The sequence below is a fragment of the Drosophila teissieri genome, chromosome 2R (assembly GCF_016746235.2).
Source record: "Drosophila teissieri strain GT53w chromosome 2R, Prin_Dtei_1.1, whole genome shotgun sequence".
Lineage (NCBI taxonomy): Eukaryota > Metazoa > Arthropoda > Insecta > Diptera > Drosophilidae > Drosophila > Drosophila teissieri.
In genome coordinates, this window is record NC_053030.1 from 7,319,758 (window position 1) to 7,346,389 (window position 26,632).

General features: G+C 38.7%; 2 protein-coding genes across 21 annotated transcripts; one reads left to right on the plus strand and one right to left on the minus strand.

Annotated features, from left to right (window-relative positions):
* Positions 1 to 156: 156 nt before the first annotated feature.
* On the plus strand, positions 157 to 885 carry LOC122615278 (DNA-directed RNA polymerase II subunit RPB11). The gene is made up of 4 exons (XM_043790274.1): positions 157 to 313; positions 388 to 477; positions 533 to 707; positions 781 to 885. The coding sequence occupies exons 1-4, from the start codon at positions 261 to 263 to the stop codon at positions 814 to 816; spliced, it is 354 nt and encodes a 117-aa protein (XP_043646209.1). The 5' UTR covers positions 157 to 260; the 3' UTR covers positions 817 to 885.
* A 61-nt stretch (positions 886 to 946) lies between these two features.
* On the minus strand, positions 947 to 26,476 carry LOC122615272 (restin homolog). 20 transcript variants are annotated; one of them, XM_043790248.1, is made up of 18 exons: positions 25,721 to 26,476; positions 25,319 to 25,651; positions 16,328 to 16,390; positions 12,052 to 12,171; positions 11,874 to 11,915; positions 10,301 to 10,456; positions 10,022 to 10,237; positions 9,793 to 9,958; positions 9,561 to 9,738; positions 9,273 to 9,338; positions 8,394 to 8,504; positions 6,075 to 6,185; positions 5,446 to 5,512; positions 3,917 to 5,373; positions 1,857 to 3,854; positions 1,661 to 1,791; positions 1,292 to 1,500; positions 947 to 1,224 (listed from the first exon to the last, which is right to left on the minus strand). In XM_043790248.1, the coding sequence occupies exons 2-18, from the start codon at positions 25,581 to 25,583 to the stop codon at positions 1,178 to 1,180; spliced, it is 5,403 nt and encodes a 1,800-aa protein (XP_043646183.1). In that variant the 5' UTR covers positions 25,584 to 25,651; positions 25,721 to 26,476; the 3' UTR covers positions 947 to 1,177. The 20 variants fall into 20 exon arrangements, with proteins under 20 accessions (XP_043646183.1, XP_043646184.1, XP_043646186.1 ...); XM_043790249.1 differs by having other exon boundaries at positions 9,273 to 9,335; positions 25,721 to 26,475; XM_043790251.1 differs by lacking the exon at positions 12,052 to 12,171.
* Positions 26,477 to 26,632: the final 156 nt, after the last annotated feature.

A 26,632-nucleotide genomic window follows, 5' to 3' on the forward strand; every position in this document is an offset into this window, starting at 1 on the left:
ATTAAATTATTTCAATTAAAATTGTAAGAAATAAGTTATATTTAATTTATAAATTGCTTATAATAAATATGAGATGTAGTTTGCTAAAATAATTAGCTAAGCGTTTCTAGCTACTTTTAGCTAGAAAAACATAGCTACTCCGGCGTGCCTTGCACTTGGACGTTGTTCAACACTGAACCGGAGAATTTGGCTGAGCGTGCTGCTGATTTTAACAAACAATTTATATATTTGCTTTAACTAACAAAAAATAAGGCATCAAAATGAACGCACCACCGACATTCGAGTCATTTCTGCTCTATGAAGGCGAGAAAAAGTGAGTAAACATAATGGACCTTCCCAATTAACCACCTGTAACCCGTGTTTTTGTTTGTTTTGGCGCGTCTGCAGAATCATCAAGGAACTGGACACCAAAGTGACCAATGCGGCTATATTCACCATAAACAAAGAGGATCACACTCTGGGAAACATGATCCGCAAGTATGTTGCTGCATAAGCCCTGCTGACTACAAATTAAATTTTCATTCTTCTGCAGCCAACTGCTGAAGGACCCCAATGTCTTGTTCGCCGGCTACAAGGTTCCCCATCCTCTGGAGCACAAGTTCGTTATCCGCATCCAGACCACGGCCGATTACTCTCCGCAAGAAGCCTTCATGAATGCCATAACCGATCTTCTAGCAGAATTATCCCTCTTCGAAGAGCGTTTCAAAGTATTACATACCATATGTCCCAGAAATATCCCTTTAATAATAATTTATTTTACCCATACTTCTCTTGTTCCAGGACGCCATCAAGGAGAAGAAGGAGGGCGGCGATTAATCATATAATTTCCAATAAATTCCTTAGTCTTATGAATACCCAATAAAATGATGAACGGTTCTTTTTCCACGTTCTTGATTTTATTTTTTACACTATGTTTACACTCAAAAATTACGAAAACAACCGATTGTGTGTTTGCCACGAATCGCATTCAATAAATAAAACAATTTAAAATAGACTACTATCCATGAATATGTGCATAACGCAAGATCACAATTTGAAATAGAGAATGTTCTTTGTGTGATTGAGTGAAGCGCTGCTGAGGTAAAAGTTATCTCATCTGATGGATCTCGCAATATGGTTATGCTATAGAGTCTAAAACAAAGTAAAATGGAAATAATAATTTAGAATTTAACTAGAGCTAATAGGTTTCATCATCGGCACATTCGCTCGTATCGTGGCCAAAAACTGCAATTGAGAATGTTTAGATGTTGGTCAGCTTAGATATTTGTATAGCATATTTAATTGTATTTACCCTCGCAGGAATCACAGTATTTCCTGGGTGCAGGCAGCTTCCGTTCCTTCTCGTTGTTATTGGACTCGGAAGGCGGTGGGGATAAGTCCCGATCCTCGCTAGCCTGGATTGGACAGTCCTCCGTCTCGTGCTGGTCAAACTCATCGCAGATGTCGCAGAAAAGTCTGGGAGCCGGCTTGCGCTTGGTCAGGACATCGAAGGCATGAGGTCTTAAATATAGCATATGAATAACAAATATAATTTCAAGTCACATTCCACAAAATCCATTATTTCAGACATTAGTTTTAATAAATAAACCTTTATCTTTACAGAGTTAAAAACGAAATTGATTTAACCAACCACAGCCGTAAAGAAAAGGAAGAAACTCACTTGGTGAAATCCATTGGCAAGGTTTCAAGGGTCTGCACCTTTGCCTTGAGTGCATCATTTTTCTGCTGCATGTCAGCAATAATTGAGTTCAGGAAGTTGATTTTGGCAAGACTGGTTTCGGTGTCCAGCGACTAGAAAGGAGCAAGGTCCATTATTTACAAAATATTTAATATTTTCTTTAAAGAAAGAAACCCACCTCCAGTTCATCTCCCTTTCCGGACCGACTGCTCGCTCCATTCATCTGAGACTTAAGGCTCAAAATCTCCCTGGACTTCTCCAGTTCCAGCGATTCTAGCTTGCGCCTCAGTTCCTTAGTCTCCAGATAAGCAGTCTTTTGGGACTCGTTGGCTTGATGAAGTGCGGCCTCCAGTTCCACAACTCTACTTTGAAGCTGTTCCAGCAGCTTGGCTTTCACGGAGGACGCATCATCCATTTCGTCGATGACTTTCTGATACTCTGCCAGCTGGGTGTCGAATTCATTACCCTTTTCTAAAAGTGACTGCTTTTGTTGAAGAGATTTCTGGAGCTCCTCATTAGCCTCCTTTAATTGGCTCAGTTGCTCCGCCAACTTGGATGTTTCCTCTTGAAGAAGCCTCTCCTTTTGCTGGGCCACTTCTAACTTATCCTGAAGTTCGTTGTGGCTTTTCAGTTGACTTTGCAATAAAGCACCGCTTTCTTGAAGTTTCTCCTCAAGTTCCTTAAGACTATTCTCTTTTTTACCTAGAGACTCCTGAAGCTCCCCATTTGCTTGCTCCAGTTGATGTAGTTTCTCTGTGACTGCCAGAGATTCTCCTTGTAAATCTCCCTCTTTCTCTTGAGATTTCACCAGTAACTCCTGGAGTTTCCTATTTTCCGCTTGCTGGGACTCCAACTGGGAGGTGGCTGCTTGGAGTTTATCCTCCAACACCTTAACTAGTTCCTCCACTTTTACTAGCGAATCCTTTATTTCTCCATTGGCGTCTTGTACTTGCTGCAGCTCACCGGATAATTTAGCAGCTTCTTCCTCCAAGTTTTTTTCCTTCTTCTGTGACTCAAGCAACTTATCTTGGGTTTCCTTTGAGCAAGACGTTTGGCTCTCCAACTGAACACTGCTTTCTTTTAATTTTGTCTCTAGGCTCTGTACAAGTTCTTCTTTTTCCTTAAGGGATTCAGACAGTTCGACATGGGTCTTTTGCAGCTGCTGCAGTTGGTCGTTCAATTTGGCACCCTCTTCATGTAGCACCTTTTCATTCCTTTGAGCTTCTTCTAGCTTTACTTGTACTTCCTGAGAGGAAGTGGTTTGGCCTTCTATGATGGAACTGGTGTCCCTAAGCTTTTCTTCCAGGTTCTGGACGAGTTCTTCCTTATGCTTTACCGAATCTTGAAGTTCTTGCACAGACTGTCGTAATTCCGTAAGTTGCTCCTTGGAAGTCAGAGACTCCTGTTGCAAATGTTGTTCACTTTGCTGAGCTTGCTTGAATTTCTCTTCCAGCTCCTCGAACGACTTCTGTCGCTCATCCAGTTGCTGATGGGTTTCCTTTAGTTCCTCCTTCATCCCAGTAACTTTTTCGATCAGCCGCTCTGAATTCATATCAGCTTCCATTTCAAAGAGCTCGAATATGTGATTCGTTTCGCTTTTCTCCGCCTGAAGAACCTCCAATACAGTGGAGAGCTCCGCATTGGTAGCTGATATATTGGCATTAGCCACCTGGATGGCTTCCACAAGGGTCTTAAGGTCGGCAATCTTTTGTGCATCTTCGGTAGCCATTTTTTCCTTGTGCTGGAGCTCCGCATTGTTGATTTCCAAACGCTCCTGCAGGTCTTTTATGGTCACCTGTGTGCCAGTGCTTAACTCTTGATTCTCCATCTTGGCCCTAGTGACTTCTTCCTGAAGATTCTTAGTTGATTCTTCGAAAGCCTTTTCTTTCCGTTCTCCCTCTGCTTTCAGTTTTGTTTGCGAGTCTTGACTATCTTGAAGTTGCTGTCGCAGCTCCTGCAGTTCTTTCTCCTTTTGCAGCATCTCCTGGCTCCAAGCATCGGCTTTGCTCGTCAGTTCCTTTTGACCGGTAGCTAACTCATCCGAGAACTTGGACAGCTTAGTGTGGAGAGCGCTGGAGGACGAACGTTCAGCTTGGAGCTCAGCATGTAGCGTATCGGTGATTTCCTTCACCTGATCTTGCAGATGAGAAGCCTCCGCTCGGGATTCCGCGTAGTCCTGTTTAATCAAAGGAGTATAAGAAATATAATATCTATGTTTCACATACAACACAGACTTACCTTGTTGACCTTTTCCAAAGCCGCATTTGCGGCCTCAAGTTGCTTAGTTTTGGATTCCACATCCGTTTGACTTGAGCTGAGTGCTGCCTGCGACTCCTCCACTTCAGATTTAAGTTTGATGATCTGTTCCTGCAGACCGGCTGACTTCTTGGCTTCCTCTTCTAGGCTGCCATTTGCAGACTCCAATTCCTTGGTTTTAGCTTCCAAGTTCGAGTGCGTAGATCTTAAATCAGACTGAGTTTCTTCAGCCTGGGACTTAAGCTGGCTGATCTCATCGTGCAATTTGGCTACAGTTTTGGATCCCTCTTCTCCAGATGCGGTGGCCTGTTTCTGAAGTTGCTCTAGTTGAGCTTGTACGGCCTTTAAAGAACCTTCGGATTCAGCTGACTTGCTTTCGAGTTGCTGAAGCTCCTGTTCCTTTTGCTTTATGATCGTCTCTTGATTTTTCTTTAGCTCTTCCCAATCAGCGTGCAGTTTTTCATGGGCTTGCGTTTTCTCCTCTAATTGCTGTTGCAGTTTTTTAAGGGACTCACCAGATTCAACTAATTCTAAGTCCTTCTGGGTATTAATATCTTTGATTTCCTGAAGACAAACTTCTGTTTCTGACTGTTTGTTTTGGAAGTCCTCAAGTTCCTTTTGTTTTAAAGCCAATTGCTGTTCTACGGATTTTTTTTCTAATGCTATTTGATTGACTTCAGTTTCAGTCTTTTCCCTGACTAGTTTTTCCTGTTCTGCCAATTGCTTTAAATCTGATAACTGTTTTTCAAGTTGTTCTTTTTCCTGTTGGTTCTTCGAAGCTTCTTCTTTGATTTGGACTAGCTCCTTTTCGGTTTTCTCTAAAAGAGTCGACTTTTCTTCAGTGCCCTCCTTTTGCAACCGAAGCATATCATCCAGAGCGGAACTATCCGCTTTTTGTACATTGAGTTGTGTGGTAACCTCATCAAGTTGTTGGGCTAGCTCTTTGATTTGCTCGTCCCGCATTCGGACTTCGGTTTGAAGAATTTCGCATTCATCGGTTTTGTTAACCCTTTCGCTTTCCAGGGAATCGGATGCTGCTTTCAAGCTCTGCAATTCAGAGGTGACTCTTTTTACCTCTTCGGATTTCTCGGCTAGTTTTCGGGTGAAATCAGCCTGAGCCTCCGCAGCTTGCTTTTCATTTTCCTCCTTGAGCAGTGCCAGTTCCCTCCGGAGATTCTCGATACCACACTCCGAGAGGGAGAACTTCTCCAGGGCCTCATCTTTGGACACCAACTCCGTCTGAAGAGTGGCGTTCTGTTCCTGTAGGTACTTCACATTTTCCCTCAATCGCTGCTCCTCCTCCAGTTGTTCCGCAATCCGCGATTCAATCTCCTTCTGCTGAATGCTCATCTTTTCCTGCAGCTGGACGATTTCCTCCTTCAACGCGCTATCATCTGAGGGCGGAGCGGGGGGTGGTATACTTTGTAGACTTGGCGTGGCTAAGGGGGATGCACCAAGGAAGGTATTACGCATTTTTCGCATGGAATTAAAACATCATTGTTCTTTCTTACCTGACACCAGTTGTGTGATTTTCGACTCCAGATCATGGATCTTTTCCTTGTAGACCTGGGACTGAGCCTATTATATAGGAATTTGTTTATTAGTAGAGGTTTTTAGTGTATGGAAATGCACATTAGCTTGCTCTATTCATTTATTTCCCTGAATATATATGACCTTTTCCACTTAATTACCGTAAAAGACAATATTATTATTGGATACTATAATTCAATTTTTTATTTGGCCTAGTTTGTCGTATTCTATTGTATTATCTTCGATCTTTGAGTGGGTGGCGACTCCAATCATTTTACCTATGAGAGTTCGTTAGCCAATATTTATATAGCATACTTTTGGATTCAGCTAACGCAATAAGCTTGATGAGCTTAGATTACAGCTTATAAAAAAATGTATATATCTAAATTGTATTATGAGCCTTACGTCTCTTAATGATTTCAGAATTTGAGAATGAGATTAACGACTTTCAACATTACCAAATATAACAAACTAGATAACGAAACTAACGTTAACTAAGAACGAATATAGTTAACTAGTAAAGAAACCCACTTTTCAATCCCACAAAGCTGTTACTCTACCTATTGCAGAACAATGTACATTTCCACACAACACTTCTGTTTGTCCTTACATTCATTTCATCGCCACAAAACTGGGCTTCGTCTATGGAGAACTGCAACTCTTCAGTTTTCTTTCGTTCATCGCCCAGTGCCGACTCCAATTCAACGATTCTTGCTTTCAGCTGAGGATCGAAGGGTCAAAGAAATAGGAAAGGAGATTAGCACGCAAGTTTAAACCATAAATAAAACAACATTTGGAGATTCTAAAAATGATTTGCATATTGTTAATGTATTTTTCTTTATATATGTAGATAGTATTTAAGTGTATATCGTATATATCGTAATAACTAAACCAACAGCAAGAAAAATTCGCTTTCGTCAAAACAATCGAAAATTGTCAGTCAACTTTTCCATTATCCGATTTTTACTTTTAAATTTCGTTTTTATTTTTTTACGCCAATTAAACCATTCAAGTTTATTTTATTCGTTTTGGTTTTTCGCTTGGCTTTCGGTTTTTAGGGTTTCCTTTTTTCATTATTTTAAAGATCTTTAATTCTTTATTTGGTTGTATCAGCTTAAAACGCTGTGCAGACTTCAACTTTGTCTTCAGTGGTTCCTTTCTCGGTGCGAAGAAAGTTAATTCAAAAATCATCGAATCGAATAGTTTTGAGCACTGTGGTCGCCCATCCCATCCCTCTCTTCCGGATTCCTACTTGATGCGCAGCGGTGTCAGCACACTGTGCAGGATGCAGTGACTCTCGTGTTTTCCGGACCAGCCGCGGAACTCGCGTCGCAGATCGGATACCTTTATGCTGTGTCTCGCTATTAGGCGTCTCCAGCGATCCGCTTCGATCAGTATTTGCTATAAGAATCATACAAAAATAGTCTTGTGCAAACAGAATTTCAATTCCAAAGGGCCAGCTTAATTTTGTTCAAATTGGTAGTCAGATTGTCTTTTTGGTTTTGCGTTAAAAAGAATGGATAGCTCAGTGGATGAGAAGGGCAAGGAAATATGGATTTGGTGTGGCGTGGACCGGGGCTTTCAGGTGATAATTTTGTTGCTAATTTAACACTCAAACTCAAAGTGCGCACGACAAATAGAAAAGTCTAACACGTATCCGCATATAAAATAAACACAAACAATTTATTGAAATCAAAACCAAACAGAAAGCACAAAACTCCATCATCCCAGACAGTCGTCTTCTAGAAAAACCCCAGAAGCTGTTGCGAAAAGCACATTTATATAGGGAACTTTCAGCCATAATAGGGTATATTTGTGTGCCAGATTTTTATCCCAAAAGCACTGTGTGGGTAAGCTAACAGTGCAAAAGTGCTAACAAACAATGCAAATAATTAACAAGAGGTATTTTGCGTTTTTCTTGCTGTAATTTCGAGATTGCGTACATGAAAATGTAGGTGTAAGATCTGTGTATCTGCACTGAGATGAACTCAAAAAAATTCTTTTGGATGGAAAATCAAAGAAAATGTTATCTTACGCACATTCAATCTTCGCGGATGCAAGTTATTGGTATAAAATAATTTTGCGCCAGCACAAAATGCGAGAATATTAATTATAAAATTGATGCATACAAGTTGATGTAAAATCAATTTAGTTTGTATACATTTCAGCAATAACCTTAACCCAATGTTAGACGAATTTTGACCGAGTTAAATGCTGTTGGACCCCCAAAACCTTTCATGCCTAGTTAAACTTATGAAATTTGTACTCTTCTCAGCGTTCCACGTTAATTTGATGAATCAATTTGGGAAAATGACTGACAATTGGGGATGAGTTGTGTCTTCACTGTGGTTAGGGAACAAAACATAAAACAAAACGTGCGAAAAATTAGATGAGTTTCAGTTAAATCAACAACAAATAAACACACGACAATGGGCAAAATCATAAAAACATCTGTGAAAAATCAAGAAAAAGTGAAAATGGTTGTGTATGTTTGTTTTGTAAACAGCCAGCGCGGGTGCAATGCGAAAATAAAATCAAACGAAAACAAAACACAATTAATCGAAACCGAAACTGCACAAATGACTGAGCAAACATTGACTGGAGACTCGGAGACTCGAAGTCAGCCAACTGGAAAGAGTTTCTTTTTATCGCAAAACCAAACTTTCTTTGGCTTGGCCTGCTGCTGCTGCAGATGTGGCTGTGGCTGCTGCTGCAATATCTGTTGCTGCTGCTGCAGAGGCTGTCTGTTGCATGCGGCTGCTGATATGGTTGGTCTAGTACTGGTGGTAATGCTGCTGCTCAGGGTGGTGGGCACCCAGACGTGTTGTTGCTGTGGAACCTTAACCCTCGACTTCTTGGCGGGTCGATAGGGTCGCGATCTGTCCGCATAGGGCAGCGGAGCGTACATGGTATCGGTGAAGATAATTACCTCGTTGATGCTCTTCTGTAGCTGCAGCGCCTGGTTCTGGGCATCCTCGCGGTCCAGGTCGCGCTCCACCATCAGCTGCTCCACATGTTGTTGCTTCTCGCGCAGCAGATCCTACAATGTCGATCGATCGACCAAAAAATAAACAGAGCACAGAGAGGACAAAGCAAGCTTTTATGAGATGCCTGGGCACACAAATAACGATACAAGAAGGACAGATACAGGAGGATATAGATACAGAATCGGATACATATATAGTGTGGGTGTATGTACAGGTATATAGGGTGCGGCTGGTAGCAAAAACACTCATTACTTTCTTGTGGCTTTACCTTTTACCGGCGACAGCGAACACACATGCAAAAAAAAGCAAATTTAACAAAAACATTGAACGGTCAACACTTGAACAGCGAAAGCGTGCAGGAAGTATTTAAATATTTTTATTGTACATTGTGATATATATAAACCAACTCAAACACATGGCATCAAATGCATTGAGACTTCATAGGCATACATTTATTATTAATTTACATAGTTTGTATTGGTGGGGTCTTTTGTTTGGGGATGTGTCTTTTGTGTTGTGTTCAGTGTGGGTTAGTGTCTTATGTTAGTCATACGCTTACGATCTAAGGGTTAAACCACATTTATACAGAAGAATGCATTGCATAGATCCATTAACGTCAAAATCTTTATACAATTTATACCCTAATTTGAAATAGGTTATAGGTAATACGTAATAGCCAAACCGTAAATTCTACGTACAATATTTTTAAACATTTTAACGTTAATGGGCCGGGTTTGCTAACAGCGACTACGGCGAAGGGGAAAAACCAACAGCGAATACCATACAATTTATTTGTGGATCTTGTAGAACAGTTAGCATACCTGCATGGAAAATTGGCTTTTCGGCGTCGCTAAAATTGGCTTAACGGGCGTGCTCGACTTGCGCTGCTAGGAACGGAAGGGATTTTGCGATTAGAATTGGAACGCGTTAGTAGCAGGGCTCAAAATAAATTAACAAGTAGGTTAATGGGTAAAATATAGAAATTAACAAAGAACAGAACCAGAACTTTAAACGGTATTTGTGTGTGTGTTTTTTTAAGGCACTGTGGGTGTTCTTTCTGTGGGAGAAGTGGGCGGTGAGGGTGATCCTTACGAGGTCACCGCTTATACCTGAGCATTCATGCGCATGCGCGACGTGGCCGTGGTGGCGATGCTGTTCATGGTGCCAATCGAGGTGAGCGACTCCCTAGATCCGGTCCTCGAAAGTCGCGTTTTCTTGGACGACGGCGACAGCGACACCTTCGCTATAGGTACAAACACCCCGTACTTGGACTTGCACTCAAAGTATCTGCAATGGGGGTGGGTAAGCTCGTGGATCTCCTGTCACTTTTTATGGGTATACCTTATATCATCCACAGCTCCATCGTTTTTGCCGCTGGGCTCATCCAATTCCACACCGCACCAGTTGCCGGGAGCAAACTGTGTCTCTCCCAAATAGCGTAAGATACCAGGACGACTGCCAAATCCAGACGAGACAATCACACGATCACCCACAGCCATTCCATTTTCTAGAGATCCACAAGTTTTTGTAAGGTTTCAGCATTATCCCACTCGTAAATCCAATAACTTACTGCCTCCAATGCCGGGACTGCGAAGCATAGAGCTGCGAATACTCGCAGTAGGGGAAACCGTGCGCGATCTGTCCGGCGAGTTTTTGGCCAATGGAGAGGTCGGCGTCTGGGCTCCGGACATGGGATATGTGGTAAGACGAGTGAGGCGTGAGAAAATGCCTCGTTTTGGCTCGCACTGGAAGTACCTTTTGCCCGACACACAGCCATCGTTTTTACCTAGAAAAAGCATTGACTTTCAATTAGGTCCTTTGAGAGAGTTAATATAGGGCCCATCCTCACCATTAGGGTCGTCCAGAACGACACCCGCCCATTCGCCGGGTGCAAAGTGTGTCTCTCCAATGTAGGCAATCTGTCCGGGACGAAGGCCACCCAGCCAAACCCGCTGGCCGATGATGAACTGCTCTGTGTTTGCTGTCAGCACGGCGCTGTTGTGATCTGTCCGATGTAAAAGCAATAATATCAAGTTGGGGGGTCCATTAGTATCACCCGTTGGGTCATCAATCATAATACTGCCTAAAACAAATGCTGAAATTGGCTAGACTGCGTTTTCATTTATCTCCTCAATACAGTTCATTCTCTATCTGGGTTCCACTTGGGTATGATGTCATTTGGCATATTTGCATATCGCCTGCTCAATGGAAAACCATTGAGAACGATCCCCCGCATAATGAATATAAATTATTTAGACGGATTTTAGCATTGTAAACTTGACATTTGCAAGCTGTTCAATATTCCACATTTATGTTAAGAGTGGCAATGAAATCCCTCTGATTTCACTTTTAAATACCCATTTATATCTACTGTGTCTGGGGGAAAACCATTAAGTGGAAAATTACAGGAAACAAGCGGGTTATAAAGCTAAATAAAAATTGCATCCAGCTCAGTGAAGTCATAACAACATTTTGCCAAGTTTGGCTGTCGTGCCAGTTAATTTAATTTTGCTGTTGACTGCATCCACCCACATCTATTATGGCAACTTGCTCATAAATTTCCCCTTGCCGTTGCTGAAAATGAACTGGACTTCAAACTGCATTTCAGTGACATTACAGATAAGTTCATATAAAATATATTGGTATATTGAAAATAAATAGAAATACTCCAATCCCTTCACTAAAATTAACATAAGCCGAAGTAATAATAAGTTACGCCAATCTTGTTCAAAGTTTTTCCATTTATTTTAATAATTTTTCATGTTTTTTTATGGATTACGTTTCCTCATCAATTTGATTAACATTAAAACCGTAACGATCTTGCCCCAAATACGCTAATCCACAAACGTGGCCAATTTAATTTGGCAACTATAAAATAAAATAAAGTGCACATAGTTAACCCCATGAAGACCTTGACTTGATACGTTAATTCAGTGTAAATATTGTCACAGCACTGGCTCATTAGAGGCGCAATTACGCCCACAGTGAGAGGTAACATTAAACACGTTTACGTTTGTAGTGGCTCATTAGGCCTTGTTGGTCTGACAATACTCGGGGCTACCGAAGATGCCGAGATATATGCCATCTGCATGGGAATTATTTTGACAGTTTGGCCATAAATTTGCGCTCTTGCTCTTAACGTTTCTGCAGAATGGCCGTTTAAGGAGCGAGCAACTGGCCTAGATGCATAGATACATAAACGCCAGCCACCTGCGCAGATGGCTAGAACTAGACACGCTCTGCAGCTACAAGGTACAGCAGGCAAAAGTATTTTCAATGCACGTTAAAAAAAAATACAAAAAAGCGTCAGACATGGTATGCCACACATGGTTTCCCCATACAAAATCCTGTGGATAACTAAAAGTTACATTTGCGTTTCATTTATGTCCACCCACAATCGTACAATCGTAGCGAATGCTTACCTGAGCTGCGACGCCGCCCAGTGGCTTCTAGATAATAATCATCTTGGCGTTGGGAAACAACGAGCAGTAACGAAAGCAAAACAAACAAACAGAAAAGATACAGATACAGATGCAGATACGAAATACCATTTAACGATACATGCGGCTGGCACAATGGCGATGGCGGCCAAGAACTTACAAGATGAGCGACTTCCAGCCTCCGATTTTTGCGAGCGGCGAGCGGGCGAAAAGCGATCCCAGTCGGATGTGGGTGAGAGTGAAGATCGCGTGAAGCGCCTGACAGTCTCTTGATAGAGATCTATAGACAGGACGGGTTTGTAGATATTCAGATGTACATATATACACGAAGTCGCCCCGAATTTCCATAAAATGCATTTGCAATTGGTTAGCATTTCGCTGTGTTTTTGCGTTGTGGGTGTTAACTGAGCAAGCTGTGCAGCCAGTTTTCCTGACATTTTCCTCATTGTTATATATGTATTTATATTATATTGGTATTGGTTAGAAATTAGCGCATTTGTGTTAAGCCCAATTTGCTCTTTTGGGTTGTGAAAGTTTTTCGGCAGCTTGTGTGCTAAGGTTTCTTGTCTTTAATAAGATCTTGGCCGCAAGCAGTTGTGGTAAAGGTTAGATGCCAGCACAAAAAATAGCGAACGGTAATCTGAGATGTTATTAAGCTCAAAATATATGTATGTATCTATAAGTATGGCTTGAGAAGAGAGAAAGAGTTTGGCGTGTGCTCGCTATAGAATTTTAATGAAACAAGTTAATACAATTTCTCCCAGTTTGCCGTATTGATGTTATAAAAACAACACAAGCAAAAAAGTTACCTTTTTCGTTGTTTTTTTTAAATTACAAGATGACATGCAATAAATTCAATTTATGCATCAGTAAACAATTGTAACATTCTTTCAATAAATTGTGTGTGTCCAATGCTTATTGATATTGGTGTGTAAAGTATTGTCTCTTTTAACTGCAACTTTCAAAATCCATTCATACTTTTGCCAAAAATCCACGAGAAAGAGTTATAAAAGCATAAATCAATTAAATTGTCGACAGTTTGGTAACGTTTTCAAAGCCATTGAATGACAGACAGCAGCAGATTTAAAAGCACAATTGCAGCGGACAAAAGATATGCTGCCGAAAAGGAAGGAGATCGAGAAAAGATTTCAATTTATCAATTGCACGATTTCGGTTTCCGCTTACTCTTTGATGCACAGAAAAAAAAACTGCTGAAAAACTAATACCAAGAAAGTTAGGTTTTTAAAATTGGCTCTCTCTACATATATACAATATATTTTTAATTTTGTTCAACCAATCATTTCTTAACGTGTTTTAATAACTCCAAAGCTTTTTCCTGTGCACTAGCACTAGCGCCATCTTCAGTTGCGCGCTATGAAAACCTCAGCGGGTCTACGTCATGTAGTTAATTGTGTTTTGGCAGTTCAAATTGCGCTTATTTCCCCGTTTCTTTTTAATTTTTCTTCACTTGTAATTTACGCCAGACATGCTCTGCTTGAGTGCGAGTGTGTTGAAGATGCTTTCGACCGGCTTCATATCTCGGGGACCACTGCTTTTGGCTAATCAACCGATTGCGTTGGCCCAGCCGTGACATGACATGAGTTGGCCAGACCAGCCGGCTTCAAGGTTCAATTGTGAGTATATTGTATCTGGCAGATACGAGTATACGCTGGCGTTCGCTACCGTTCGCCGATCGTGCAAGACAATTTGTTATTATTTGCTATTATACATCATGACGGTAGCAATTTATTTTCTGTATCCTACATGCTCGTAACCACTTTTTTTTAATTATCACAATTGGGCGTTGTAACAGCTTGTATGTGTATTTTTGTGAGAGGTTCCCCTTTTTTTTTTATCAAATAATTGGCTAAAAAAAACAATTATTTTGCAAACTTTCACTAATCACTAGTTTTTTTGTTCTGTATCCATATCGGTTACTGGTATTTTATGTAGTGGTATTTATGCAATGAAGCAGCCAATGCCAGGCAATAAATCAGACTTGACTTTACCTTCGCTAATTGAAACACCTTTCCCCCGCCTCACTTAATTTGCAACATTTAACTGTGAAAAGTCGTAATTCTAAAAATACGCACGCACATAGATGACAAACAATTTCCTTGCAGTTGACATTCAGTGTCAGTGCTGCTAATGAACTCATGTATCTGACAGATGAATCATCAAAGAGCACCGCTCACCAGGCCAACGCCAAGTGGAGTGTGGCGCCGCCTATAGTTGACTTGTCTTGGCCAAAAGGCAACCCGGCCCGGCTACGACCCACTTTGCTCACGATTCTGGCCAAAATGAAGCAGCCAGGGAGATACGTCGAAATCGAAAACAAATATTTCGCCAGCCATTTATGGCGGATCGATCGCGCGCTCACCGGCGATAAATCAGCCAGCAGAGCTAACAGTGCTGGTCATGTCAATAGCACATTATCTTTTGAGATGATTAAGCAACATTTAATTAAACTAAACTGTGCAGCTCTGTGAGCCACCTTCCCGATCTCCTCCTCATCGTTTCTAGCTCCCTGTGTAGGTTGCAATGCAGTTCTAAGCGATTCGTAAGTCGTTTTAATGTGGGTTTCTACACGGCAAAAAGTGTGACATTCCATTTGAAAATTGTAAACTATATAGATTTTGCTATAAATGTAGGATAACTTCATAGGGTACTTGGATTCTGTTTATTCCCAATCCTAAATATATTTATCAGTGCATTACTGTATGTTTTAAACCAGATTCTGACAGTTTTTCCTGCAGCTTTGGCTACCCACAAGTCGAGTAGTTTTTCACAACCCCACAACTCGGACTGCGCATGATTTACATGACTTTTCGGCATGTTAGATGCAAATCCATCTGCGAGTGTTTGTGGGAAATGCCGACGAAAACTGATTATTAGCTGCTGATTGCCGATCTCTAAGTCCTGATCACTGTGGGCTGAACCAACATTTCCACTGAACTGCACGGGTGGCTACAGTGAAGCTTTTAATGAGGAAAGCAATCTGGGTAAATATAGCACGGTTATAAATACAACTTTTACTCAGGGGTGTGGCTTGAAGTAATTTACTTACAAGCCCTGATTGTATCTTTGTATTTCCGGGCATCTTGAATTAGTGTTTTCCAATAGTTATACATTCGCTTTACAATATGGCCACTGTTCCTGAACTAGCATTTATTTTATCTCAATCGATTTAATTTGCTCATTGTTCTGGGCACACAATAATTGCATCGACAATGCATATATCTGAATATTTATTTGCCATTACTTTAACTGCTAAATGTTTTCAACAGGAATCTTTGTGCGACAAACTAGAATTTCACCAAATAGAAAACTGGTTTTCCAGATGAAGATGCTTACGTGAGCTGATCGAGCTGATCGCGTATAGGCGTGTCCCATATATTATAAATTATAGATGTATACTATATAGTAAATACCCAAAAAAATCCGGTTGGGCGTCTGTTCGAGTCGCGTATTTCGCATTACAATTAAAATTTGTTTAAGTTTAGAACGTGTTTCGAATGCGAAACAATACAAAAACACATGTGGCAGAAGGGCAGACGGTTGAATGAACATTCCAATGAACATTGCGACTTTAAAGACGTTTTTAGCCTAATGAAGTTGCCCTACGGCTAAGGTAAAAAACGATTAAAATTATGACTGATTACGGTTGACTTTGATAGGTCTTTGATTGGTAAATAGATACAATCTGGGAACTAGACTTGACATTTTTCCTATCTGAGGGAAGATGTTGCATACACAAGTAGATAAGTAGATAGACAATGAAATGCCTGTTGTTCGGTGGGAGATCACTGAACCAAAAGTGAGGGGAGGAAGGAACAGTGTGTTTTTCAGGGTTAACAATAAATTCATTGAGGTATTCGAATTCTCAATTAAATGGAAATGATTCCTAGGTCGGTAAACGTAAACATGTCTGATAAGATTCAATATGTATACAGTTTCTTTGTTTCTAAATGTTGGTTTATCTTTCTTATTGATAGAAAATATATTTTCAGATCGATTTCGCCTAACAGTACATAGTTAGTTTCTTCAGACAACTGTAGTTTCTGATTTTTTAAATAATTTTAATTTTTGATATGTTTTAATTTGTTTAGTTTACCTATTTTTGATAGGTTTTGACCTTTATATCTTAATATGTCAATGAATTAATAGCGGCGTAAGATTCAACGATATTGTTAAGACGTCGTTATGCATTGCAAATAAATATCATAAAATTCCGAAACGAATAACGTTTTGCCCAAAAAGATGTTAACTCAGATGTGTTAATTTCGCCCACATCAACAAGCAATTAATTGAAAATTAATTATAAATTAATAATGTCATGGGAAGAGATTAAATGAAACGCATTGAACAGAAGCCAATTTATAACAACAAATGAATGCATCAGTTTAAATATAAGTGAAACGTAAAAACATATTTACCTGTATAAGCCGAATTGATCGAACTTAAATTGTCATCGCTTTCACGACTCATGCTGGCGGTTTCTAAAAATAAAATGAAAAACGGAAAAAAGGAAACAAGCGCAGGGAACGCAAAGTGAGCATGGCAAATTAAACAGCACAAAACATATTAACTTAAAATTAAATTATAATTACAGCTAAGGGCTGGGGGCTAAGCCACGCGAATTCAGGCCATGGTAACGGGCCAAGAAAGCTCAGCCAACAAAATATGTGTAAAATAAAAGGCAAAAGAAAATGTGAAGTGCAAAGTGGCAATTAGCTATGGGTCGCTCCGGCAGATCAACCTCCCCACCCCAAAAAGAGTCTTATTTCATTTTAAAGAGATTAGATAACTGGGAGAGTGCTCGGTGAAGGTTTTCTTGGAATGGCTTCAAAGAAATAAAACTTATAGGCAGCTTGGCAAACCGTTTCCGCAGACTCAAATGTCTGCAGTTATCTACAACGATTATTAACTCTGTTGTAGTAGTTTTCCTTTTATTGTGCCGAATTTAAAATTTGCTTAGTTTGACACGAAAAATGCATGGCTAAAATTGATTTTTAAATAAATGTGTTTTAAACGTCTAATAATTAAAACAGTTGCTTTGAAGATATTATTATATATGTATACCACGCCAAATGAAACGTACAGTCGCTGATCCACAATACAATCCACAAAGACTATAAAATTGATCTTATAGAATTCCCCTAGGTAACACATCTTAAAGACGTTTCGGCAACATAAATTTGCATTTTACCTAAAGCAATCCATCAAAATCTGAAAAGACAAGTTTCTTTAAGAGAATGAAACCAGACACCACTTAATGACCTACAAAAAACGAAAGAAAACAGAATTTCAAACTCGAATTGACATTTGACTTTTCCACCTGCAATCAATATTTGTATTTACCATACCCATAATTAACAACCTAACGAGGTGAGTTAGTCAAATAAGCAACTTGAGTGCTTTTATGTTTTATTTGTGAATAATTAATATTCCAACGGACGCGTGTGTTTTCGATCTTGAGATAAGCAGCAAAAACAACTTAATTATTGTTTGTTTGCTTTTTCAAATTATGAAAGAGACTCTTCAGAAACTTATGGCTAAAAAGCCACCGCAAAGAATGCTGAAAGTAATTTGGTTTGTATTTGGTCAGTTGCCATAAAATATTTCGGTTTTGCAACCCACACATAATTACGATTGGAATTCATTTTTTTGGATGGATCGCTCGATCGCAGACTTAAACAAGTGGGCGTGTCGCAATTTATAACTGTATTTAAAAGTTCAAAATGGACATTAATGTCATAATTAAAGAGGAGTCCATCATCCATCATTTGACATGGGAGTCACTAAAGTTTTAATTATCGTGGAGTTGCTATTGAATTATTTATTTTAAAATCTAATTAGTATTTTGTTTATATTTTGAGTAGAAATAAATTATAATTAATTCTTTGGCTTTTTACTCTTTGTGATGAAGGTCTGTTGATAGGAAAGCGTTTTCTCCTACTTCTCCAAACACCATTTATACATTTAAGGCTCTTAAGCGGTAATCGTTAAATCGTTTACTACAAAAAATATATTAAAGTACGCATTTCTGTTGAACATTTTAACTTAGCACTTGAGGCTATTCCAAGCGAGACTTAAGTGTTCGGTCCGAGAATTGTGTAAGTGACGTGTTAATTTATTTGACTTTTGCTTTTGCTGTTCTTTTATTGCATACGAAATAATTAAAAGCACTGAAGTGTAAGCAAAACAATGGGCAAACATGGAGAACTCAGAAAATAACCACAAAAATGAGAAAAAGTGATTAAAATTGTTGTTTAAATTTTATTTGTTAGGCATTTGGGCTGAACTTGGCTGGTACTTTACTAAACCAGAAAAGTACTAAAGAGGGAAATGTATTCCTTGTATAAAAAGTATTAGTTTCAGTTTCCTTTCCTTTTTTAAAAAAGTAATTTTCTACATTCTGAGATCCATTTACTTTTCTTAATGAACACTTCCATTAAGCTTACGAAAATTTATTAAAAGCAGAAAAGTACCTCAACAATGAACACAAACAAATATGCTGGCCAAAACTTAGCTAACAAAAAAAGAGCGGAATAAAAATGGAGGCAATAATGGGTTTGTTTACACGAAAATCCAGAGAAAGACTTCGGTTCACTCAGTTGTGACAATAAATCATTTGAAAAGATTTTCAAGCAAAACAGGTGCAAACTGAAATATCATTTCATAATCGAAAAAGAAACCGGGTGCGGACCATAAAAATTAATTAACCAAAGGTGGTTACACCTTTTTCATTTTTTCTCTTTTCATTACCGATTTGTGTTTAGTCAAAGAAACTGTAATTTAATTGCCGGGGAAGTCAGTGAAAAAAAGTAAAAGGTGCCGCCGGCGGAAAAGCAAAGAAAACAAGCAAGAGAGAAACAATAAATAAAAAATCATTTTCAAGGCGTGTGAAACGCAGTTAGGCGGGGAAAATTTACCGCAATTAAATGCTCCTAAATGAGTGTCATACAAAGTGCAATGCAAATTAGCAGGGTGCAAAGGTGCGTATACGTGATCAAACAGTATCGCGCATTACTCATACGCCACATATACCACCCACGAAAAGTTGCCCTGTCTATGGCAACAATTCTAGAACAAATACCAAGCTGAGCTCATTGGGGAGCTTCAAAAACATATATAAATATAAATCAAATATAACAAACGCCAACGGCAACAATAAAATTGTGTAAACAAACCGACTAAATTGAGTGGAATGACGACAGATCATTATTGCCGGTGGCGGGATCCACAGCAAATATACAGAGGTATATAGAATGTGTTCGGAAGTTGGTGTGAAATATGTGAAATATATGGGTATGTATCCCAGTTGGACAGATGGGACGATCAGTCTGTCAAGGTGATGCCTTCAAAAGGCCCTATGACATCGCTCCCACACGCCCACAAGTTTTTACAGGTGGATTGTGTAATCTTTATGTGAATGTCTGGTTCTAAATACAAAGTCTCCCTATTTCATTCCATCTGTGTAAGCAGCAGTAGCCTCGAAACTTTTGTGAACTTTGTTATTAATCAGCTTTTACGTATTAAACTGTAAAATGTCTTATTTACTATCAGTATTTACCCTTAAATATTAAGTATTAAAATAAATAAATATTAAAAATACGTATTAGGCATAAAAATATATAGGTATGTATATACCAATTTTTACATATCCAGAAACAAATTTTCACGACCTTCTCATTCTAAAATAAAATCTCCTCAGATACGGTAAGTTCACTAAAATTCTCTATTTGCTTATAAGATTTTAGATTAAATTCCCCTTTTATCAAGTACACATTCAAACCAGATATCTTGCATTCCGATTCTCTGTTATTTTAGAAATAATCAGCATCCACAATGAGTAATAATTTCACTACCTAGCGAAATAATGTGCGGACCTCACGCTCAGTTCTAATTCAAAGATAGCGTGGCAACAGCAAAAGTTGAAGAGTTTCGGGCTGGCAATGTCGCAGTGAGAATGGAAGTGAGAATGAAACCCAAAATAAAAATGTGTTCTCCTTATCAGCAAAAAAAAGCCCATTGGTGTGCCGGTCCAAACGAAACCAAAATAATAATAACAGCTGATAAAATACCAGTTAACAATAACAATGCCAAGGCGAATGAAAGCACTTGACTTGGCCTGGTCCAAAATGTTTAGACAATTGACAGACAAAATGTGCGTTATGCGAACGGAACGTGGCAGTGAAAAGAAAGCCGCAAAACGGAAAGAAAGTTAGCTGCAGACAACTAAATACAAAAATTGAAATTTGCATATGGTGTTGGCCGCCAGGGGAAGCGAAGTTGATTTGGCAATAAGACGTCAAACGTCGAGCCCCAAAACCACAAACAAATATAACAAAAACCAAATTGCACTAAAAATCAAAGTCTTAGGCAATATGCAAATATTGCCGCTGTGAAAGTTATTCCATTTCGCATATATATGTACGTATTTTTAGACCGATCAGCGCTTGTGTCTCTTTCAGTCAAAATACGAATCAGCAATAGCAAATTTGTATATCTAATTAGCGGTTAACCGCAAATTTTCAATACAATCCGCAACCGAACTTTGTTATTGCTGTTTCGGCAAATAAACTTTTGTTGTCGCTTAGAGTTTATCGTAGATATCGGAGATATAGAATGCCTTAAGGTTATCTTGGCGATTTAGCCGACATTTCAATGAGAGAGAGGTTGGGGACACGTGCTTAGCCCATTTACAATTTTTTGTGCGTCAATTTACTTATGTAAATTGTAAAGTACTTGTAAACAGGAACGAGCGGATGCCAACGGAAAATCCGTAATTAGCTACGTTCTCTGTACATCCACAATTGCTAATGGAAAGGGCCAAAAGTACATATAGGTACAAATGCCAAAAGCCAAACCCAGCCTTTAAAATCGTTTCTTCTATTATTTTCATGTTTCTGGAAGAAATCGTTGCTTCTAGGAAAACAAATAAACAAATGGTTTTTAAAGCACATTCCTGCAATATCTTTAGTCTACTTCGCTTGCTTTCAGTTGTAATGCACTACAAATACACTTATTGCTACTTCAATTATTTTTAAATTAACCATGTTTTTTTTCTGCAAAATAAAGTCTAGAGCTACAATAAAACGAGTCACACTGCTGTAAAAATCAAGTAATTTCGGAAAGCCATTTAGTGACCCTTTTGCTAAAATAGCAGCCATTAAATTGAGTAGACAGAAATGGGCCAAGCCTAAAAAAAATCGGCTAAATGATAAGCACCTAAACATGTTATAATTTAATGGAGAGATATCAACTAACGCTGTATCTTATCTTTAAACTCAATAAAACCAAATTAAACAACAAAAATGGAAAAATTCTGGGTTTGGTTAAGACACAAAATTAAATAAATATTTATGAGGCCACTGTCTTGAAAGACAAAACATAGTTTCACATAGGAACAAAAGAATAAATTTGATTAACAATTGGTTATCAACCAGACCAAGCCAAGGTCAAAGGCTGTCGCCTGAAATATGAAAAACAAAAGTTTCCGAAAATATCTTGCACTGAAGTAAACTCGTATCCTTTTAAGGCATCGACAAGGACGGAAGAAGAGGTTCACAAAACTTTTGCCTTTACAGTTCTTTTTTGAAAGCCTTATATTTTAATTGGGATTTGCAATTTAAATAATAACATTTGCAATTTTCCTGGCACGCCAAATCACCTTTTGTGAGTTGTATAACAAAAAATTACTCTCTGTTAAAGCTGGCTTCTATTTTGGATTTTTCAATTTCGTTTGCGTGTTCACTATATAAGCTATAGTATAGAGCCGATCAAGTTCAATTGGTTGCCATCTGAGCTGCGATTCCGCGTCTGAAACACGTCCGCCTCGCGAAAAGTCGTTCAAGTAACTGAACGTCGAGAGCCAATCGCGAAGCGAAGCCAGCGCAAACTTTGAGATACTTTTTTTTCGCTGCGAGAGAGCAACGAAGCCGATTGCCAATCCGGCTCCGTAGCTTTGTTGGTCAGTGTTTAATAGCAGACACTGTGGCAATAGCTCCACACTTTCAGTGTTTTTATTGAATAAACGTCGCGTAAAACAAGAGCCGTAAAAAATTGTTTTTATTTTCGACTTTTGCACGGACGCGCCAACTGAGTTAATCCAGCAAACAAAGAATTGCCACATGGCTTCAATTGCATTTTCCTTTTTCTCGATTTCATATTGATCGATCGCTCAATGGTTTTTAGCACTTTATCCGAAAGGGCAGTAAAAGCAGAGAAATAATTCAGAAGATAAGTCAAGAGTTTGAAATAGCACGATTTCCCTTGTTTTTTTACAGATTAATATCGTCTTCATAAAATTGCATGTTTTTTAAACATTTGATTTAAAAAGATTTGTTAAGATTAAACATTTTTATTTAAATTTTTTGAAAACGAATTTTCGTTATTGCTAATTTTTCATTTGGAATTTCAGGGAATCTTTTGTGTATACTAAAGTCAAATATTTAAAAAATTTGGAATACTAAACTATTAAATTAAAAGATAAAATTTAGTTCTATAAATTTTTTTTTTTCTTTAAAAGTTTTTTTGTTCATTTGGTTCCATTTTACGTATTTTTTTAAATGACTGTTGAAAGATACTGTTCACTAGGTAAAGTTTGAGTATTATCAAAATAAAAGTTTCCGCGTAGTAAGACAAATTAACAATTGCTTGACGAGATTGTAATACAGAATCCAGATGCTAAATGCCAGTTAATCAGAATCCATTGGTTTTAGATTTTTCTGTGAATCAGCTATTAAGACTAGGCACAAACAGCGCATAGAAATACAATTAAGATTTAGGAAAAGTTAAATAGAAAATGTGATTCATAAAGGCATGTAAATACATAGAATGGAAAATAAATCTCATAATTTTAAATATATTCCTTTTTGGAAACGATACTGTTTTCTTTTGGTTGAAACCCGAGACGTTTTCGCTTTAAATATTCAACACGTGTCTTCAATTATAAAGATTTCAACGACTTAATGATGTGAAGTCAAATAAGTAAGACAAAAAGTGGTTAATCACAACATCAATATTGACTCTCCCACAGAGTCGGTGATGTAAACAGAACTGGGCTCAATCTAGAATCGAATGGAGTAATCCCTCGCCAGACGATGCTCATCCATTAGACGTCAATCCCGAACGCGATTTATATTCTATCTTAATGCGAAGACAAATGAGCTTTCTGTTTTATGGGTGGCTGAGAAGCTCACTCCACTTTTGTTTCCGATCGAAACCAATAAAAGTGACATAAGCTCATCCACGAGCTCCACGACCGCAATGCTCATATCAGATCGGCTGAGAACGGAACCCGGCATCAAATGCGCAGCGCAAAAACACCTCAAAATATCTGAACTCACGGACATACTAGCAGATACGTTTTGAGTATGTTTTCTGTGTCATCGCCAGAACAAATTCAATTAGGGAACGACGTAGAGAAAGATTGCCGGCCGGTCGCCAGGTTTTCTCGAGCTTTCGTGCTGATCGAGATTTTCGCAGACTTTTGGCATTGAGTGTTGCCGGGCAAATGACGGGACTTGGCAAATAGTCAAACGGTCTGTTATAGAATGCTAGGAGAGATTTTAGAAAGCTGATCTAGCAGCGGATCAAGGCATTCAGTTTGGAACTAATTTGGCTTAAAGCAGCGCGTACAATCTCTATCAGTAAGAGCATGCAATTGTCCAACTATTTGTGTCAAGCTTGCTTATCACATCAATAGTCATCCATAGTCGTCAAATAGTCGTCAAAATACGGATTAATCTATCTATCATGGGAATCAACACGTTCATATTAATAATAAATCATATAAAATACAGGTAATACAAAATAAAATATACTACTACTTGGCATGAAAGAAATTATTTCTATAATTATGAAACCCAACTAGATTTTCATGTAATACCTTTTGCAAACAACTTAATTTCTTAAATAGGTTCAACAACTATGTGCAATAAGCCATCACTGAACGATTTTAAAAATAATTTATAAATGAGCCAGTTGGTAATTATATTACAAACTAGTTATAAAACGATACAATTCAAAGTGCTAATCAAAACGAACCCAGTGCTCAAAGGCCCGTGTAAACTATTTTGATGGGTGCGAATTAAAAACACCTCGTGACTCAGTTTTATCTGTAACCTTACAATACACATTGTTGCGTTTTTGGGTAAATTTTCAGTGGGCTTTCTACGATTTTGCGGTTGCAGTGCGACTGCCAATCGGATATGGAACGTGTGTGCCCGCGAAATAGAAAACCCGTCAATCGATCCATGGATCGTTTGGCAGATCGTTTGCTATATGGGCTAGTGGGTCGTCGAATGTTGACGGCTGCGGTGTGGTTACGTGCCTGAAATGAACCACATTGGGCGGATCAATTAAATGGTAGCAGCACTTGCCTAATTGGCCACAATTCTCCTTCCCAAAAAACACTTTTCGGGGCAGCTCTATAATTATGATCGAGAGTTGAGAGTGGGCGGCAATTTGTTTTGTTTATTTTTGACCTGCGCGTTGGTGTCTCAAACGATTAAATAATTGAGACAAGTGAGCCGAATTTGTTTACCAAACGAAACGCTTGACGGTGGGAATTACAAGATGATGTTTTAAATGTTTTCTCTCTTTCAGAGTATTCCTAAAATAATAGCAAAGTTCAATGTAATGCAAAAAGTGCACTCAAAATGGGTGGGGTCAGTGCATATGTATATTTTCAGCAAGTGAGTGGGTCTGTCATCGTTTTCATTAGATCATTGCATTCGCCTATAGTATATAGCAATCTATATCTTGTGGGTGCCCATGTGGGTGGATGATCGACTGGCTTGAGCCAAAGTTGGAAATACAAAATCTCGGGTATTGAAGGTAGATAGACTAGATATAACGAATGACCCCTTTTCAATGTCGAAGTAAAGTGCATTATGCAGTCCGATGTTAAACTCACCATTCTGTTTGGGTTTCTGTTTTGCCACAATTTCCATTTTGGGCAATGTTTTCAATATCAACGTTCATGAGCACTTGGTGAAAATATTATCGGTTATTTGTAACTAGTTAAACATATTCTAAGGCGATTTTATCGCAAAGCAAATATATTTTTAGACTTTCGTATTCTTCGCGTATAAAAGTGGAAAACGGTAAAAACCCTTTTCTTTAATTGTGAAATTGATGTACTTAGTTGAGTTGTTAATATTTATGTGATGTTGACAATGATTCCAAAGGAGATCTTGTTGAATATCCATTGCTGTCTAAAATAGTTAAATTTTCAACTCGCCCTAAATGATGGACAAACTTGGTTATAAAAAAAATTAGGAAGCCAAGGGATAGACCTTTGACAACTTTTAAAAATTCCGCGCTTTGTCATGCGTTTATAATGACATATTTCCTTAATTTATAATTGTCATAATACTAACTGGCTCGCAATGTTGCACAATACGACTGAAACTTACCTCTTGGTGGTGGACCGGATTTGGGAGTAGTGTGATTGCAGCACGGTCTTCCGATTTTGGAAACGGAACCCGTCGATCCAAAACTAGATGGTGCCTTCATTTTGCTGGGCTGCGGGATTCCAGTGGCAGAAGCAGCGGGCGTGGGAATATTGGATCTGATGGGACCCGGTAATTTGGAGGCAGTGGCTCCCTGTTCCGGGTCCGCAGACACTGGCGATGGAAGAGGGGCACTTGCCCCACCCGAATCGCTCGTTTCGTCACTCATTATTCACTTTATTCTAAATACTTCACTTATCTGGACACACGCGTATTAAAAGTAAACGATTTAAAAAACTTGGGGAAAAAACATGTGAAAAATAATAATTTTTTTTTTTTTAAATTAATTGAATGCGGATCACTTACCTTAACAAATCTGTATGTATGTATAATTCGCTTAATTTTCCTTTATTTTATATTTTTTGCTACTAAAAGAAATAGATTTATTAACTTTAGCTAGGTTTTGAACCACTGTGCCACTTTTGGTGTTGTTGTTTTATTTTGGCGCGCAGACAGCTATCTCACTCGCACTAAGGCGGCTGCTTTGAACAGCTGATTGAGAGCGAATTTCTTTTCTTCTTTTTTTCGTTGAGCTTGAAAAACAAACAAAACCGCTTTTTTTGGCTGCTCTTGTTGGGCAGAACTTCGTTATATTTTCAAAAATGCGGAACCAAAATATGTGTTGAATTAATTGGCTGCGACTAACCAAACCACTCAAGGGTATTCTATTTATATGGATTAGTAATTTTTTATTTATAACTTCGTGTTGGGTTTGCGCTGATTTTCATCTGATTTAAACTAGATTAAATTAAATCAAATTGCTTATCAATTTGTGCATTTCACACACACGCACATATACACACGCGCGCTTCAGCTCTAGAGCTGTTCTATATTTTATTGTTGTTGCTGATTTGACACAGTTATAGAAGAGGAAGCAGGAGAAGGGTGGTGAAAGGGACGCGAAATCGCACTCTTATTGATGTGTGTTTACCGCACACACCCAGTACTTAGATGAACTTGCGTACTATACATACTATATTGCAAAAACGATTTAGAAATATACGCGATTTTCGTTTTTATACACTAATTTTAGGTTTTTTTTTGCACTTCATTAGCGTTGCGTTGGAATCTTGTTGTTGCACTGGGCTAGAGATGGTAGCACAGCCCCAATGCAGTGCGCCAATCGATAGTTGCGCCGATATTTTGCCGAGGTATTTTCAGCCTAATGCGGTCCTACAAAAACACCCTGTAGGAACTGAGCCATGATTGTTCAAACCC

What these genes read in the sequence shown, in the direction of transcription:
- LOC122615278 (XM_043790274.1), top strand. Translation starts at nt 261, where the DNA reads ATGAACGCACCACCGACATTCGAGTCATTTCTGCTCTATGAAGGCGAG. An exon ending in CTCTATGAAGGCGAGAAAAA is followed by an intron (nt 314 to 387) that starts GTGAGTAAACAT and finishes GCGCGTCTGCAG; the next exon opens with AATCATCAAGGAACTGGACA. An exon ending in TCTTCGAAGAGCGTTTCAAA is followed by an intron (nt 708 to 780) that starts GTATTACATACC and finishes CTCTTGTTCCAG; the next exon opens with GACGCCATCAAGGAGAAGAA.
- LOC122615272 (XM_043790268.1), bottom strand. Translation starts at nt 25,583, where the DNA reads ATGAGTGACGAAACGAGCGATTCGGGTGGGGCAAGTGCCCCTCTTCCA. An exon ending in CAGTCCCGGCATTGGAGGCA is followed by an intron (nt 9,959 to 10,021) that starts GTAAGTTATTGG and finishes GTGGATCTCTAG; the next exon opens with AAAATGGAATGGCTGTGGGT. An exon ending in TTGCCAATGGATTTCACCAA is followed by an intron (nt 1,501 to 1,660) that starts GTGAGTTTCTTC and finishes GCTATATTTAAG; the next exon opens with ACCTCATGCCTTCGATGTCC.